Consider the following 16,600-nt stretch of genomic DNA (forward strand, 5'->3'; position numbering starts at 1 on the left):
AGAACATCAAGTATTATGATACAGAGGGAGTATTAATTACAACCACCAAAGCGGTGTCTCATTTACCAATAGCAAGCGAAATGAATACCGTGTAACGAGAGCTCGTGTGTGTCCAGTAATGAACCTTTCTTCAGCTATTCAAAAGGAAGGCGACGAGGTTTACGAAATCGAGGATTCCGAAACCACAAAAGACGAAGGCATCCTTACGATATTCAGTGTACATAGTTTTGTTTTCTTTATTTTTTTTTTAATATATAAAGCTTTTTAATATATATTTATGAAAAATATTAAGGGGTACACAAACTCTGTATACTAAGAAATATAAATTATTAAATCTGCAAAAGGATATAACCATATTTATTCTCATAAAGAGTACATACCATGTTAATTCACAATATGGTAAAAAAAGAGGGGTACAATGCTTTTCAAGCCAACGAATTTCTTGGACACCTAGTCGAGCTTCGAATGTCCTCGGTTAATGATACCATTGGCGTGTAAGCAGTCCAAGGCGCGGGAAATGTCAAGGGCAAAGGACAAAAGCAAGAGGGAGATGGAGCACCTGAGGACGGATGGTGGCAAGATATTTACGGAGGGACAACCTTGGGAGCAGCTCAGTCACTATCACCATGAGAGGGTCTTTGCAGGCTCCAATAAACTGCCAGAAATTCCCATTTCTTTTTGCGTTTAGAAAGAAAGAAAGAAATAGAAGAAACAGAGAGAGAGACCTTGACAAGATTAGGGTGTTGAACTCGGGACATCATATTGACTTCGCGGATGAAATGGCTGTCGAGGGAAGATTTCTCATCAGGTTTGGTGCCGCGGTGGACAACTTTGATAGCAACAATCTCGCTACCATACCTACTGGTTGGGAAAATTTATTAAAATTAATTAAATTGGAAGCAACTGAAGCAACTGAAGAAGAAGAAGAAGAAGATGATCGAGACACTACTTTGAAGCTCAAATTCATTTACCATAATTCTGTGACTACGAAAATAGCTCTCTGCGTGTGATGGCAAAGAAAGACCGTGCATGTGACACAAAGCAATAAACAGGAAAGATTGCATAATGTTCTTGAAAAGATAATTCAAAGATATGAGGAAAACGAGGAAACAAGATCAGCCCAGTGAAATTAAAACCTGTGAGAGTTGTGAGGGTGTTCGCTCTCCTTCAAATTCTTCCTTAGCAATAAGGGCCCAGCTGCCTTCACCATGTCGCTTCACAGCAGTAATGATCTCCTCATCCTCCTCAGATGACCATTTTTTTCTTCTCTTCCGAGGAGCCATACAAGCAAAAGAAAAACAGAACACAAATTATGAATGAAATTTATTTGTCTAAAAAAGCATACACAAGGCACAGTATCATCATAACTCAAAAACCAGCTCGAATTTTGGTTTTTACTGAAGCTTCTTAATCCCAGGGAAAGAGGGAAGTATCGAGATGAGAGCATCATTGTATCCTACAGGCTCTGTTCCATATGAGTAAACGAGAAAATAAAAAATCATTACACGAAGAAGACTTGGAATTGGCCACCGAGTTGTTCAATGTAGCACAGAATTTGACCTTCTTTCACTTGGTCTTTCTGTCAGATTAAACAAAAGCAAACAAGAGAGTAGTAATCAGTGGTTTTTTTTACCCCATAAAATCAAAACACTCTCTTTTGTTCAAGAAGATTGGTACCTCTTTACATGACGAAGGCATGCGTTTACCCTTTATAGTTTTGGATCTCCTGTAGAACGCTACCTGCGCATTACCACACCATTTAGATTGGGGACAACTTTCTGATTGAAACTCACATCTCCTTTTTTCATTTTTAACGGAGAAATAGCTTCCAATGAAAGCTCTGATATATTGCGTTTATGTTGTGTGGGTCTCTTACTTTTGGAGATTGGAGAATCATCAAACCCTGATCAGCAGCTGAGGATGCTGGTCTTGTGATAGCCAATGAAGTAGAAGGAGTTGATCCATTCGTAATGGGTTTGCCTCAAATTCACGTCTTGAGCAGAGAGATAGAGAGATTCAAAGAGTCTTTCCTCACAGATCAAGATTCAAAAAAATCAAAGAGCTGATGAAGAAGAAGAAGAAGAAGAAAGAAGAGAAATGAAAAATAGAAACAATTGAGAGAATAACAAATAGAAGCTTTTTTTTTTTGTTCTCAGTGATTTTGCCGGTGGATCTAAACCAAAAAAATAAAAATAAAAATAAGAGCAACTTTAGAAGAAAACGATCAACCATAAGAAAACAGTAACAATCAACCATAAGAAAACGAAATTCACGCCAAATAAAAACTAGATCTACAAATTGTTCTTTAGAGAGAAAGTGAACATTGAGCTCAGAGAATAATTGTCTAGCTCTGATAAATTTCTTTCTTTTGCCATGATTTTAGTCGAAAAAGATGAATCAAATTAGAAGGAATCAATCTTATATTCTTTTGCCAACCCAAATTTAAAAGAATCCAAAAAAAATTAGGAATGGATCCTTCAAGATTTTTGTGTTTTTTATTCTTAAAAATCAAAGACAGTTTTAAATGTAAATGGCATAAACCGTAATAAAATACACAACTCTGGCTTAGAAGTAATTTGCAAACTTTTATGTGTTATTTTAGTAAATCGACAATCTCAACGTGTTAGTATAGTAATAAACCTACTTTTATGTAATATTCTAAGTAATTTCTCTTTTAAAATGGTCAACATGGAAGGGTATTTTAAAAAAAGGTATGGAAAAAGGGGCATTTTTGAGAATATTGATTTAATGAATATTAATAAATTTATGTGATAAAGTATTTAAGAATAACACATTTGTTTTTTCCTCCTCACTGTCATCTTCAGGAACCTCAATACCTGCTTTTTCCATCTCTAGCTTCTGCCTTCGTAAATCATCTTTTTTCTTCTTTAGCTTCTGCTTTAATGAAATCCTTTTTTTCCTTCTCTAGCTTTCGCTTCAGCAGATCGACAGTGGTCAAAGCAGACTTGTATGGGTCCAACCTATCTCTCCTCGCCTTCTTTAGGTTGGAGTTTGTTATTTTCTTCGCTCTAGCTTTTTGACCCTTGCTAAGACCTGGAAACCATTTCCTTTCTGTCTCATCTGCTAAGTAGAATCTTGCAGGGATGAACTCTATCAGCTTATCAAAAAATCTAGTATATTCATGAGTCTTGAAATCCGTTTCACAATCAAGATTCTCCTTTTTCTTTGCCATCTATAACAATTGCCAAGATCAATCACAATCAGATTTTTTTTTTTTAAATGCCCTTTAAGAAAAATGACAACAGTTGGGTGGGGATCAAAACTTACATCAGTCCCACGAGTATTAGTCATTGCTCTCCACAGAGGAGATTAGCCAAAAAGTCGTAAACCTCAAGACAAACTGCAGCAATAACACAGTAGATATTAATCATTGCGAGTGAACACAAACAACATAATAAGTCTATTCCTGATTCTGAATCGTAGAAACAAATACAAGTTCAAGTTTCAATAAGCATATCAATTTAAGGATTCATCATAACCTTAGTCTTGAACAATTCTGACTCCAGAAGAAGTAGATAACTTAATAAAGAATAAGAACAAACCCATATGTAAAGGATAAGAATTTACGGAAGAAAACAGAAGAGAAAACTCACCGGTAGCGACGATGGCGAATCAACGGCGTTGAGAGAGAAGCAGAGAAATAGAGACGGAGAGAGGTTTGGTGAAAGAGCAGTGGTTAGGGGTTTGAATGGCTTTGTTATTTCCCAATTTCGTTAAGGGTATTTATATAAATGCCCCCAACGTTTCGGTTTAATGGGATTCGATTGAAATAAATAAAATGAAATATTTAAGAATAACACATTTGGCTTTTTTTTCAAAAACATAATGGAATATAGTTTTTTTTATTGTCTACATTTATTATTGATTGCAAATTATGAGAACAATTACATATGATTCTACCATGGGCAAATTCCTTCCGACTCTATTAGATTCACAGCAAACGGCAATAATTGCGCATCACTGGAGATTGTTTGTAAATTTGCCTCTATTAATCTGCATAATTAATAAATCGCATTATCCGAGACTCGAACTCAGACTTCCTGGTATAGAAGCATTAATGAATCCTAGACCAACCACTGGGTCAAGGAGGCTTCCACTAATGAAATATAGTTATAAATAATAAATTTAAATGAGACTAAATAGCTAAATGTATCTCGGCGACACATCAGCTTTTAATTTTTCAAGAGTGTGTTTCTCTATTAATATACAGGAGATTTTGTATTATTTTAGAAAAATATCTTATAGTTTTAGAAAATAAATATAATAATAATATTTTTAAAGAAAAAAATATCATTTAGCGGTAATTGAGAATATGTAAATAAAGTAATTGTTGATACACTTTTGCACGTTTCAATGTTTAAGAGATGGTCCCATTAATGTCTTCAGATCCTCAAAAAAAAACAATAAATAATACCCACAAATTAGAAGATGGCCATCTCTTCTCTACAAAACCTTTATAATTATAGTACTTCTTTCATCAAATTCATATCTTCTTTATTCTGATAGATCCTTCTGAGAATACAAAAAAACGGGTATTTTTTCTCTCTTAATTGATTTTCCGTTGTCTAATTCCTTTTTAGCATTGCTACACCAATTTTTACCATTATTGTTGGTCCTATTTTTTCTTGCATTCGTCAAAGAAAATGATTGATGATGATCAATTCAAGAACAATTGATAAATCTTCACAATTTGTTTTAGATAAAACATGGAAGAAGAAGAAGACGAGGTTATGGTGAAAGAGGGGCTAATGGCTTCTCAAAGAGAGATCTTCAGCATTTCTGGTCCAATCCATTTAACTTCCATTGATTGGTATTATATTTTCTTTTTCATCTCTTTCATTTCCAACCACATAATCATCTTCCTCAACAAACTCATCATCACTAATCAGCTTTTTTTTTTGCTAATTCAACGGTTTAGCCATAGTCAACTCTATTATAATTCTCTAATTTTTCATTTCTTCTAGAACAAGTTGTATTAAAATATTACATTCAAACCCAAAAAAAAGTCAACGTGTGTATTTTGATAGGAATAATTCTTACCATAGAACCTCGGTGGCATCATGTTTGGTACAAGCAGTGTACACACTGGAACGAGACAGACAACAAAACAGGATTGGTCTAAAGTCACAAGCCAACCACTGGTGGGAGTTTTTCAACTTCACTTTAGCCGAAACCCTAATCGACGACTCAGATGGATCCATATACGGGGCCGTTTTCGAATACAAACACTTCTTCTCTTACAATTACCATAACACCCATCATTCGAAACCACCTCCTCGTCACGTGATCGCATTCCGTGGCACGATCATGAAACGGCACTCTCGGTCACGTGACCTTAAGCTTGACCTGCGCTGCGTCCGGGACTGCCTCCAAGACAGCACTAGGTTCGTGCATGCGATTCAGGTGATTCAAAGTGCGGTGGCAAAAACTGGTAATGCAGCCGTGTGGCTAGCCGGACATTCTCTTGGAGCAGCTGTGGCGTTGCTTGCCGGGAAGATCATGACTAGGTCTGGTTTCCCTCTTGAGAGTTACTTATTTAATCCTCCGTTCTCGTCGATTCCGATTGAGAAGCTAGTGAAGAGTGAGAAGCTTAAACATGGAGTTCGATTCGCCGGAAGTCTTGTCAAAGCCGGAGTAGCAATCGCCGTCAAGGGTCGCCACCATAACAAGGTAACGTATATTTCTCTTTTTAGTAGTTTCACAAAGATTTTATTTTGTAAAACTATTAACTAAGATTTTTAAACAATATTTTTGGGTCTAGACTAATAAGATTATTAGTTCTACACTCATATTAAAAACTTTTTGGTATAATATCCATCATACATGTCTGCTTTTTTGGTATGATGTTTTTGGTAAAAAATCTGGAAAATATATAATTGACTTTTAGATTTTGTATCTAAAAAAATATAGTATCTAATAGTGGATCTACATAAAAAAAAAATCAATTCAACTAACAATAAGTATTACAGTAGAAATTATATATGATCACATTTTTAATAAATTCAAATTGGTATAACATTTCGAATATAAACATAAAATGAAGCAAAATAAACTTCCAAAGCATCGTGCATAACTATAAATTACTATTAAAAAAAAAATACAAAAACGACACAATTAAAATGAAATGAAAAGATTAACTGTTTCTTTACTTTATCTTTTGAGGTTCTAATCTCTATCAATAGATAATTAATGATGTGTATTATTTACAGGGTCAAGAAGATGATTCGTTTATGAAGTTAGCATCATGGATACCATATTTGTATGTGAACCCGTCAGATCCAATATGCTCAGAATACATTAGTTACTTCAAGCATAGAAACAAAATGTTTGAGATTGGAGCCGGTAAAATCGAAAGAATTGCTACCAGGAACTCACTTAGGAGTCTGTTGTCAGGCGGAGGAGGAGGTTCGTCTTCGGATTCTTGTTCATCAGAGCCTCTTCATCTTTTACCATCGGCGTATATGACTATAAACACTAGCCACTCGCCTAATTTTAAGAGAGCTCATGGGATTCATCAATGGTGGGATCCGATGTTTAATGGTGAATATGTTTTGCATCAATTTTAATCACTGACTTCTACAAATGCTTTTGTAACCAGAGTCAGAACTATATACATTTATTTTATAGCTTGCATGTTTTTGTCGAATCAAGTATTTTACCACGTCAATAATAGTCTCGATGATGATCACTTTAATCATGCGAGTATGCAACTATTATCATATTTAGATTTCCCTGACTTGCCTTCGTACAGAACAGAGATTTCAGAATCATAACGTTCCCTAACTCAACAAGACTAGGATTCTATATAATAACCAAATCATCATATTCATTACCAAACCCACTGTTTCCAAAAGCTAAGGGTTAGATTAGTTCAAAGACAGTGGCACTTATTTATTGTTATGGACACTGGATATACACCTGTTGAACAATCACAAAACATAGATTGGAGCAAAGGAGCGATAGAGATAGCTTCAGTTCCACTAATACTGCTCGAGCCGGTTGTCCATAATGGCAGAGACGGTGCTGATAAACTCCTCTTCTGTTGTCTCTGGGGAACCTATGGCTTCTGCATCGTGTATGATTTGTTCGATCACAGATTCTTTCTTGAGTGTTTCTCTGCACATTATGCTTCCGATGGTAAAAGGGGTGAGACCTTTTGCAGAACCTTTCTTGAGAAGCATGGTTGAAATGCGAAGGACACGAGCGCATGAAGGCGGAATCTCCCAACCATGGAATCTCAGAAGTTCAATGTCTTGCTCAGAGTCCAAAGATTTGATGTATTCCAATGTTTGTGAAGAGTATGGCTGTTTTGCTTGAGGCCAGTATAGCCATTCGAATGTGCAATCTTCAAACTGCACAAGGACAAATAAGATGTTTTTAGCTGAAATATTCACAGCTTGTTTAGTTTAAAAATTTGGAAAACAAAGAGTGAATATCAATATCCTTGTTTGAGTAAAGTAGAATTGTTTACCTTATTGGGAAAGCAATAACCATGGTCGATTGGAGTAAGCACCATCTGTCCATCATTTTCGTCTCGGCTAACCAAAATGTTGCCAGCGTGGCGATCTGCATTAGCCAGCCTTATGTCTAGAACCGATATCTTGTGAACCTGATCGACAGGAAATACTCCGTATCCCATATCTTCACAACTTCCCACATTGCTCACAAACATCTGCAGTGAACCAATCTTCGTGTTCTCGGGAGAGAAATTGTAACCATTGGGATGGTTGAAATCTTTGTGCAAACATTTGACCATTGCTGTCGGCGGAACTCCAGCGAAACCAGTTTCGTCATGAGGAAAAGTTCGTGGTCCATTCATGGGATAGTCCAAAATGTAGGCTGCTACTTCTCTGATAGCTCCTTCACCGACCTGTGTGCCTTTCTTTAGTCCCTCGCCATCAACTGAAACAGGCTGTCCGTGCGGATTGTTCACAGCCATTGGTTCCTCATCAATGGGCTTGAAGACAGAGACATACTTGTGGCCAGATGGATCTTGCATAAAATAAGCTCCTCCGGATCCATCAGATGATTGAATCGGGCCATTTCCCTTCTCCAAGCCTTCTAAAGTGGAGCTGATAAGCTCTTTGAGCAATAGAGGCAGCTTAATTTCAGGATTAACAATAACAGGCTCCACGAAGAACTCTTTAGGCTTTGCTTGTGGTGATATGTTTCCTCTGCTACCATCCACATTGTGCTTTTGATTTACATCTTCAATAAACACCTCAAAATCCTTCCCGACTGGTTTTGCTCTGACTTTAACAGATTTTCTAATTAGCAAGTGAATCACATTCTCTCCCTTTTTACAGAGATCAGTGATGAGTCTCTGGTCATCTAGCTCCTCACCATCTAATGTGAGTTCATGATCCCTGGGGATTCCGAGATCGTTTTCTTTTAAAGCAATTTGCTGCTTCACATAACCAACATTTCTACTCCTCTCAACAACGAGCTCAAACTCCTTCCCACCAACAGTTCTTACAGAAATGGCTTGGAGATCTGAAATTTTAACAACCAAATGCAACAACTTCCCATCAGCAAGACTATAATCTCGAATTTGGGAATCATTTCGAGATAGCTCTCTACCATCATACAGAAGCCTCTGCTTCTTCACGAAAAACCCCTTGATACTCTGAATCCTTAGCTTCACAGATGCTATTGAATCTGACTCCATGACCCGCTTCGGGATCACAGATCCAGCAATAGTCAGGAAAACCAAGATTGGGTCGTCTAAGTTCGAACCAAACCGTCCAATAATACCTGGAAAGTTGATAAGTTCCTCCAGGGCTGGACTCAACGCTACACTAGCAACTGACATTCCAACTGTACACTACTATTCCTAAATCCTGAAGAACCGGATTCCTGGGAATGAAGAGAGCTCAACAGGAATAAAGGGTGAAATCCCAGGAATCAACCCTTATCTTCTCCCGTGAGCTTTTGAAAAGACCAAGTTCCTGCACGGATTCAGGAACTCTGGAACAGAAAGGCCTTGTAACTCACATCTTGCCGAGCAATATTTTCCAAGTATTCATATTGAAGCTAAAACAATCCCAAAACCACCTAGGATTAGGCTCTCATTCAACTCGTGGAAGCTGAAAAGTATCTTTCTACTCGCATCAATTGCAACGAACCTGAATAAGAACAATGATCACAAGGATTAGACATGGAACAGCAATAACTTAATTGATATCCTAAGGGGAATTCATAATTCAGTAATTCAAGAACATCAATCACCATTTTCTAATTCACAAGAGATTATCACAGATGTCAAATATTCAGATCAAACACAAAAACATTTATAAAAAAAAAACAATAAAAAAACGCCAACCTCTTTGAATGGATGATGATTTGTGATGATGAACATACCTCAAAGTTTGATCTAAGCGAACTATATAAACTCTAAAACCTTACATTCTCATCTATAAATAAAATTAGAAAATCTTGATATCTAAATATAGCTTTTGAAAGCATAACCAAACAACGGCCACAAATTTAGTTTCAAGTCAACGTCTTAATCGGATTTTTATCATCTAAAACCCAAAAAACAATGCTGGTTGCCTAAGTTTTCAAACTTTATCCGATTTGACTAATCTTATTTTTAGGTCTGATAAAAAAGGAACTAAAAATTGAATCTAAACACTAAATCCAGCACAATACTCAAAACCTACAGTTTCAATCCATAAACACTAAAGAGAAGCCTCAGATCATCTTAACGAGCATCTCCAATTTTGAACCGCTACAGAAATCTCTATAACTCACAACAGATTTCGAATTCTTAACTTACATTTCACGATTACTCATGATCGGAGAAGATATCGGAAATATAAATCGAAATCAACCTATTCTACAGAGAGATCGAAAATTCCAAAAAAAAAAAAAAAAAAGTTGTCATACCTAAAGGAATCAAAATCCGCGAAGCGATGAATCAACTGAGCGATTCTTCTCGGTGAAATCGGAACTGGTGTGCAATTAAACTTACTCGCCAAGTTTCTGCGAATCCAAAAACCCTCTCTCCAATATATATTTTTTTTTCCCGAGAATTTTTTTTAGCGTTTCCCAGAAAAAGAAAGGACGAAGAAGAGAGAGAGAGAGAGAGAAACAGTGGTAAGTCTTCTTTGAACAGCGGCGAAGTTTGTGGGGATCTATTTATAGGGTTTGACCTCGCTGACTTTTAACGGAGGTTTTTATCCGACTATTAACGCCGTGAACTCTTCCCCAAGGCAGAATACCGTTTCCGTAACGGACGCATATGTTTACCGTTTCAGACCGACTCTACAGATTTTCAATCAAAGACTCTCTTTTTGCCTTTGGGGTGTATTTGTTTCTACTTTATTTCTTCCAACATTTAAAGAGAAAAATTATTTATCAAATTAAATTCTGAAGAACAAAATATTTATATAATTCCTAAAAAGTTAAAAGAAAAAGTATCATACAAAGTTGATTAAAAAATGTATGAGTGACATCAATCTCCTATCCAAAAGATTAAGGAAGTAAAGAATTAGGCGATTTTCAATTTATTGAAAAGATAATTAACATATATATATATATATATATATATATATATATATATATATATCAATTTATCGAAAAGAACATTAAAATATATTTTCATTATCTTTTGAATATGAAATAAATTGGTAGAGTTCTCAAAAAAAATAAAAAGGTATACGATTTAAATGTTCATCCTCAAAAATGTCACAAAATTTCAAAAATGTCCAAACAAATTCAACAAGAAACATTAACCCAAATTAGAAACAAATTAAATTTTAGTTATAACCTTATTCATGGGGAGATAATACCATTTATTCACGTAATAAAGAATTTAAAAAAAAAAAAAGAATGTGAAAAAAATAAATTAAAGCAACAATGTTTGTGAAAGTATCTTTTCACAAGTTCCTCTCTATAAACTCCCAAATCCTCTGTTCCATATATACCCGGTCCTTTCTCCTCCGTGGCATATGCCGTTCATCAGGAAATATTAACAACTCATACCGCTTACCAGCTTCAACAAGCGCGTTTACAAGCCTAGCAGTGTGTCTGAAATGCACATTCTCATCGATCATTCCATGTACTAACATCAGCTTCTGCTTATCAGTCAGGTTCTCGACATGATGCATTACCGCGCTTTTCAGGTATCCCTCTTCCTCCTCCGTGGGAAGTCCCATGTACTTTTCGGTGTAGAACGAGTCATAGCCATCCCATGATGTAACAGGAGCACCCGAGACAGCGCAGTTGAAGATCTCAGGGTATCGTGTCAAGAGTGTAGCTGATAGGTAACCACCGTAACTCCAACCGTACACCCCAATGTGGTCTGGTTTAGCTAGGCCTTGGTCGATTAGCCATTTGGCTCCGGTTACTTGATCTTCTGCATCAACATATCCGCAGTTATTCTTGATCCAAGATTCAAACTTTAGCCCACGTCTTGCAGTTCCTCTGTTATCAAGCTGCAAAGATTAGAGATAAATATATCAATTCTAAAGCCTCAATCTTTAGAGCGAACCTTCTTATTCAAGATACAAGAATTTTAAGAACCTTCCAAACTAAGATGCCTCTGCTTCTCAGGTACTGTGTCCTCATGTCGACTGTATTAATCCAAGAATCATGGACCAGCTGAACGCTAGGACCTCCGTAAACGCTGATCATTGTTTTATATGGAGGAGGACCAAATTTCGAACTGTCCGGTTTGTAAACCGCACCGTACAGCATTGTCTTTCCATCATTCGCTTGTATTTGAACAAACTCTGGAGGCTCAAGTTTAAGGTTTTTCAGTAGTTTAGGAGATGTCTGCTCGTAGAGAATCTTGAGTACGGTGCCGTCGCTCAAAGAGCAAAGAGTAACCCGCGGAGGCGAATCAACTGAATCATGAATGTCAACGAAGTTCTTCATCTGATGATCGAGCACAACTATATGTTTTCCTTTCCCATGTGTAAGCCTCGTCGGTTGACACTGAGATGCATCTCCAGCTTCCAGTTTTGTGCAGTAAAGATTAGTCTCATGTGGTCCATCAAGGGTCCCTGTGAAATACAGCAGACTCATCGGCTCATTTACACCTGCGATTTGCTCAACCATCCATTCACCACTAGTAATAGCTCCAAGGCATGTCCCATCAGAATCATAAAGATAAAAATGTCTGAAACCAGTCCTCTCGCTGGCCCAAATGAATCCTCCTGAACCTCTCAACGAAGGGACATTCTCCAAAGGGGTAAAACAGTCGTGTAAAGTCACCCATGCGTCAGATTCTTCAACCAACAGTATATTTCCTTGACCAGTGTTTATGTCAAACCTGATGATTTTAAGTCTACTCTGGGACCTATTCAGAACCTGAGCTGTGAGAACGTTTCCAGGCATCCAACTGACTCTACCAAGATACTCTTCCTCAGTGTTTGCTTTTCCTCCACACACAAGATCCATCCAAGTCGTCTTCCCGCCGCCAGCTGAAGAAACTACCCCGAGACGGACAGTGGAATTGAGAGCTCCTGCAAAAGGATAAGCATGATCTTCTTGCGCCTCTAAACCAACCGAGCCTTTTCCCTGATGCATTATTCTGAACAAAGGAATCTGTGAGGAGTCAACTTCTGTATATGCGATAAACTGGCTATCTAATGACCACCAATACCCATTCCTCCGATCCATCTCCTCCTGTAATAGGAAAAGTTTCAGAGATAACACACAATTTGCAACATAAACTGCCGATTTCTTCTGGAATACAAACAAAATGAGCAGTTTGAAGAGAAATTTAACTCACCTGAGCTATGTACTCAGCAAGACCATGAGTCTGCAGCAACAAAAGAAATCACAGTTATTCTCCCGAGAATGTTAATAATAAGACCAACCATAGCAGTCATGAAACAAAAATTTACTTACCAGAGTACTTCCATTGGCACCATTTGTTAGCTGTTGTGTCTGGTTTTTTAACAGACTGAGGACATGCAACTCTGAGTCTCTTACATATGCAAGAAATAAGCCATTGGGAGATAGACGAGGATCGATGACTGGAGAACTGGGAGAGCTTGGAACTATGAGCTCCGGGTCTGGTGATGAAGAAAGGTCCTTCATATACACCTAACCATGATTACAACACAAAACAAAACAGCAAAAGTAAAGCAAACTGAGTTAGGTTATCTCAAGATTTTACAAAAGAGAATGTTACACGTAAGAAAGATCACTAATGCAGCTGATAAGATTCAGACTATGAGTTATGAAGATCAGGAACAAACCCTCTTGCATATCTTTGTATCAACGATTGCAACCAAGAATCAATGACTTAAGCTTAACCAAGAGCCCCACATAGTTTGGAGATTTGTTGAAAAGATTTTCTAACAGATTGCAATCAAGAATCAATGACTAAAGCCTAACCAAGAGCCCCACATAGTTTAGAGATTTGTTGAAAAGATTTTCTAACTCTCCTAAAAGCCAAAGGGCCAGAGACCTCTAATATGTTCTCCATCCCATCCCCACCTATTATATCTTCCATCACATTCTACTGCCTATCTAAAGCTAGCTAAATCCATCTCTTTACTAAAAAGTGACACACAATTCCAATAAAATTATTGAAATGTTTCAGGATTCCTAACGAAAAAAGGTAAGATTGATTACAGAAGCAAGGGATGAACAGAACAAACCCCAGCAGGTAAAGGAACCATAATGAATCTCATCTTTGAGTTAGTCTTGACCCATTCATACCGAGTTACACCTAATCCACGCTCCCTTAACCTCTCCCTTCTGAGTTTCTCTTCCGGTGAAATATTGCTCTCATCAACACCACCATCAGGAGGACTAAACACCAAACAAGATTCACCCCTACTCACATCAAAACCATACAGCCTCCTATTCAAATTCTCTTCAGGGCTAAACAAGTAAGTGATCAAAGAGTCATCAGGACTAAAGCTGACACCAGTTGGTGCTACATAGCCAGGTAAAGGTGACTGAACAATATCTTCAACCGCGAAAGGAACGTCCTTATCAGACATATCCGCCATAAAGGGAGAATCTTTTGATTCGATCTACGTCAACAGTCTGCAAAATATAACCATGAAAAATCTTCAGAACAGATTGAGAAATTTCAAAACACAAAGCTTCAAGAGCTTTCTTGAATCACAAAACAAAATCTGACAATGTATACCAAACCGTTGCACTACATTTTGATACATAAACAAACAAACAAACAAAAAAAGAGTCAACTGTATACCGATGCTAATATATGGTTCTGCAAATCAAATCGAAATACACAAAGACATCAATGGGTACTATAATGATCAATCTGCACCAAACGATCAAATACATGCCGCATGAACGGAGAATATAAATATATAATCTTCGATTGACAATTTGAGATAGAGATAAGTGAAAGCTGAAGGAGGAAGAAGGAGATTAGAGAGTTGAAGTTGAGGTGGGCTTACATTCTCAGAGAGATTGCGAGAGATGATGAAGTGAGTGCGGATAAGGGTATAAACTTAGACAAATCGAAAGGAACTGATTCAGCTATCTGGCCGTGTCATAGAGAGAAGGTTTTATGTTCGGTGAGGGAGGATGGATGACTCACAAATTCAGCAAGGTTTTGATTTGTATTTTTTTTTTTTTTTCCCTACGATTATTACTTGTTGTTATTCAATAAAAATTTAATAAAGTTTATTTTTATTAGTTTATTCAGTTGCTAATTATAGATCGATGAAAAAAAACTAATTATTAATCATCAGGTGTAGATTTTACATTTTAAGATTTAGGCCTTGATTGTTCCAGTTTTTAAAATTAGATTTTTGATTTAGTTTTTCAAAAACTCATATTTTACCCAATCAAGATTTTTGAGAAATTAGATTCCCTTAAAAATAGAGAATCTGGTTTTTGGAGTTTCTAATCAATTTTCTCTAAGAATCCATAACCAAAATTTTGAGTTTTTTTCCTTTTCTCAAGCATTTTTTTTTTAGTTTTTTTTCCACCTACAAAATCTAAAAACTAAAAACCAAAATCCAAAATCTAAAAACAAAAAACTATCTAACATTTGAATATTAACTATGACCACAAATTTATGTAAATTTGCATATATATATATATATATATATATATATTTATACAGAACCATAATTTTTACAATGCTTTGTTGTTACAATGCATTATTTTTTTTCAAATAATGTTTTGTTGTTACAATGGTCATTAAGGTTTGGTGCTAAGTAAAGAGTTTAATATGCAAAAATAAAGATAAATGAGCTCACAAGGCCCAAAAAAAGAAAATAGCCTACTATAAAAGGAAAAGAAATGTTGTAAAAATCACAAACCTTAAAACGCTACGCTTTACAACCTTCGGCTCATCTTCTTCGGCTCGTCTTCTCCGACATCAACTTCCGATCTCGCTCTCTCTGCTCAGGCGTTCGAAAATGGTTAACTTCCAACACATTGCAATCCAGGATCCAGGTAAATTTGCATATATGTTACTACTAAAACTTTCACATAGTGTGAATTCTAATCTAGTTCCAAATAAGATAAGGTATTTTCTCATATATAGAATGAAAAGTTTTTACTGAGAATTTTCGAGAAATCTCTTTTGATATATTTCTTTTCAAAAATGTCGCTTCATCTATATATTTTAAAAAGTATTATTTATTAATGCATCAATTAATTTACTCATTTATGTAATATTTTATTATTATTAGAAATAATAATTTAAACTAAAAATAAACCAAAAACTAAATGAAAACAAATACAACCAATAAGAATATCAAAATAAAATATAAATAGAGATTACATAAATATAGAATTAGATATTTATATCATAACATATAATAATTATGTAAATATTTGTAAAAGACTAGAAATACACTCCAATTATTCGAGAATAAACCTCTGCAATCATTCGAGATCCGCCATCAGAATCTGTATCAATAAACAGCTCCCCCCCCAATCCACCATATCAAGATTTTGAACACCATTTGCACATCCTCGTTCATTGACATTGTAACACCCCAATATTAGAGTGTAGGCCATTTTAAAATTTCAGCCAATTAAGGCCCAAAAAGAGCAAACTGACAAAACGACAAGGGTTTCGCATCACGTTGATATGTTTGTGTACATGTGTATACTCACATGCATCACCGTCTTTGTTTGGCGAGAGAAGGGAATTTGTAAACCCTAAGCCTCTCTCAACGTCAGAGCTCACCATCATCACCGTCTTCCTCTAGGTTGTTATCTTTTTTTTTTTTGAATTTAATGTTAAATTATATTAAAAAAAAAAAAATACTTTGTTATAACTAGTGCATCGTTTGCAAAAAATTCTTGATTGAAATTAGATAGTAGATCAAAAACCAACTTTAAAAAAAAATTAAAGACGAGACTGCAGCCAAATTTGAAAAGCCTCCTCGTATCTTCTATCACTCAGTCGACCAATGGCTAAGAACTGATCACGAATCTGTCTGTCCATCCAGCCAACCAAGTTTGTCACAGTTTTTGGTGGATCGCCATGCCTCCTCCCATTTCGTTCTCACCAGATCGTATACACCATAGCTTGAAACACATAGCGAACAAGGAACCCCTCGCCACGAGAGAGATGAGATTGAGAGATATGAGCAATTAAATCAGACCAGACAGTAGTGTA

General features: G+C 36.3%; 4 protein-coding genes and 1 long non-coding RNA gene across 17 annotated transcripts; 1 reads left to right on the forward strand and 4 right to left on the reverse strand.

Annotated features, from left to right (window-relative positions):
* Positions 1-308: 308 nt before the first annotated feature.
* On the reverse strand, positions 309-2,414 carry LOC104770808 (serine/threonine-protein kinase STY13-like). Of its 11 annotated transcripts, none has more exons than XM_010495262.3 (8): positions 1,877-2,381; positions 1,678-1,740; positions 1,561-1,579; positions 1,399-1,465; positions 1,137-1,263; positions 972-1,000; positions 726-858; positions 309-655 (listed from the first exon to the last, which is right to left on the reverse strand). In XM_010495262.3, exons 1-8 carry the CDS (start codon positions 1,895-1,897, stop codon positions 521-523), a joined length of 594 nt encoding a protein of 197 aa, XP_010493564.2. In that variant the 5' UTR covers positions 1,898-2,381; the 3' UTR covers positions 309-520. The 11 variants fall into 11 exon arrangements, 9 of the variants coding, with proteins under 9 accessions (XP_010493564.2, XP_019097208.2, XP_087362712.1 ...); XM_019241663.2 differs by having other exon boundaries at positions 726-861; XR_015594016.1 differs by lacking the exon at positions 972-1,000.
* A 326-nt stretch (positions 2,415-2,740) lies between these two features.
* On the reverse strand, positions 2,741-3,783 carry LOC147918847 (uncharacterized). The gene is made up of 3 exons (XR_015594018.1): positions 3,615-3,783; positions 3,289-3,361; positions 2,741-3,193 (listed from the first exon to the last, which is right to left on the reverse strand). It is a non-coding gene; the product is annotated as an uncharacterized LOC147918847 (long non-coding RNA).
* A 632-nt stretch (positions 3,784-4,415) lies between these two features.
* Positions 4,416-6,667, forward strand: LOC104770812 (GDSL esterase/lipase At4g10955-like). Its single transcript, XM_010495264.2, has 4 exons — positions 4,416-4,553; positions 4,721-4,831; positions 5,049-5,691; positions 6,231-6,667. Exons 2-4 carry the CDS (start codon positions 4,728-4,730, stop codon positions 6,585-6,587), a joined length of 1,104 nt encoding a protein of 367 aa, XP_010493566.1. The 5' UTR covers positions 4,416-4,553; positions 4,721-4,727; the 3' UTR covers positions 6,588-6,667.
* Positions 6,668-6,825: 158 nt separating this feature from the next.
* Positions 6,826-10,379, reverse strand: LOC104770813 (phosphatidylinositol 4-kinase gamma 3). 2 transcript variants are annotated; one of them, XM_010495265.3, is made up of 3 exons: positions 9,910-10,379; positions 7,493-9,146; positions 6,826-7,373 (listed from the first exon to the last, which is right to left on the reverse strand). In XM_010495265.3, the coding sequence occupies exons 2-3, from the start codon at positions 8,831-8,833 to the stop codon at positions 7,002-7,004; spliced, it is 1,713 nt and encodes a 570-aa protein (XP_010493567.3). In that variant the 5' UTR covers positions 8,834-9,146; positions 9,910-10,379; the 3' UTR covers positions 6,826-7,001. The 2 variants fall into 2 exon arrangements, with proteins under 2 accessions (XP_010493567.3, XP_087361805.1); XM_087505679.1 differs by lacking the exon at positions 9,910-10,379 and adding an exon at positions 9,344-9,416.
* Positions 10,380-10,763: 384 nt separating this feature from the next.
* LOC104770814 (uncharacterized) lies at positions 10,764-14,610 on the reverse strand. 2 transcript variants are annotated; one of them, XM_010495267.3, is made up of 6 exons: positions 14,415-14,610; positions 13,638-14,031; positions 12,880-13,077; positions 12,761-12,790; positions 11,548-12,654; positions 10,764-11,459 (listed from the first exon to the last, which is right to left on the reverse strand). In XM_010495267.3, exons 2-6 carry the CDS (start codon positions 13,992-13,994, stop codon positions 10,902-10,904), a joined length of 2,250 nt encoding a protein of 749 aa, XP_010493569.2. In that variant the 5' UTR covers positions 13,995-14,031; positions 14,415-14,610; the 3' UTR covers positions 10,764-10,901. The 2 variants fall into 2 exon arrangements, with proteins under 2 accessions (XP_010493569.2, XP_010493570.2); XM_010495268.3 differs by having other exon boundaries at positions 13,612-14,031; positions 14,415-14,603.
* Between the last annotated feature and the right edge of the window lie 1,990 nt (positions 14,611-16,600).

Source organism: Camelina sativa, chromosome 20 (genome assembly GCF_030686135.1).
Source record: "Camelina sativa cultivar CO46 ecotype springtype chromosome 20, ASM3068613v1".
Taxonomy (NCBI): domain Eukaryota; kingdom Viridiplantae; phylum Streptophyta; class Magnoliopsida; order Brassicales; family Brassicaceae; genus Camelina; species Camelina sativa.

Excerpts from the sequence above, each read along its gene's own strand:
- LOC104770808 (XM_019241663.2), bottom strand. The coding sequence starts at position 1,897 with ATGATTCTCCAATCTCCAAAA. Across the intron at positions 1,001-1,136 it reads CACCCTCACAACTCTCACAG|AGAGCTATTTTCGTAGTCAC; the intron begins GTTTTAATTTCA and ends CATCACACGCAG. Across the intron at positions 656-725 it reads AACACCCTAATCTTGTCAAG|TTTATTGGAGCCTGCAAAGA; the intron begins GTCTCTCTCTCT and ends AATTTCTGGCAG.
- LOC104770812 (XM_010495264.2), top strand. The coding sequence starts at position 4,728 with ATGGAAGAAGAAGAAGACGAGGTTATGGTGAAAGAGGGGCTAATGGCT. Across the intron at positions 4,832-5,048 it reads CATTTAACTTCCATTGATTG|GAATAATTCTTACCATAGAA; the intron begins GTATTATATTTT and ends GTATTTTGATAG. Across the intron at positions 5,692-6,230 it reads AGGGTCGCCACCATAACAAG|GGTCAAGAAGATGATTCGTT; the intron begins GTAACGTATATT and ends TATTATTTACAG.
- LOC104770813 (XM_010495265.3), bottom strand. The coding sequence starts at position 8,833 with ATGTCAGTTGCTAGTGTAGCGTTGAGTCCAGCCCTGGAGGAACTTATC. Across the intron at positions 7,374-7,492 it reads GTTATTGCTTTCCCAATAAG|TTTGAAGATTGCACATTCGA; the intron begins GTAAACAATTCT and ends GTCCTTGTGCAG.
- LOC104770814 (XM_010495267.3), bottom strand. The coding sequence starts at position 13,994 with ATGGCGGATATGTCTGATAAGGACGTTCCTTTCGCGGTTGAAGATATT. Across the intron at positions 12,655-12,760 it reads TTGCTGAGTACATAGCTCAG|GAGGAGATGGATCGGAGGAA; the intron begins GTGAGTTAAATT and ends TTCCTATTACAG. Across the intron at positions 11,460-11,547 it reads GAGGCATCTTAGTTTGGAAG|CTTGATAACAGAGGAACTGC; the intron begins GTTCTTAAAATT and ends TAATCTTTGCAG.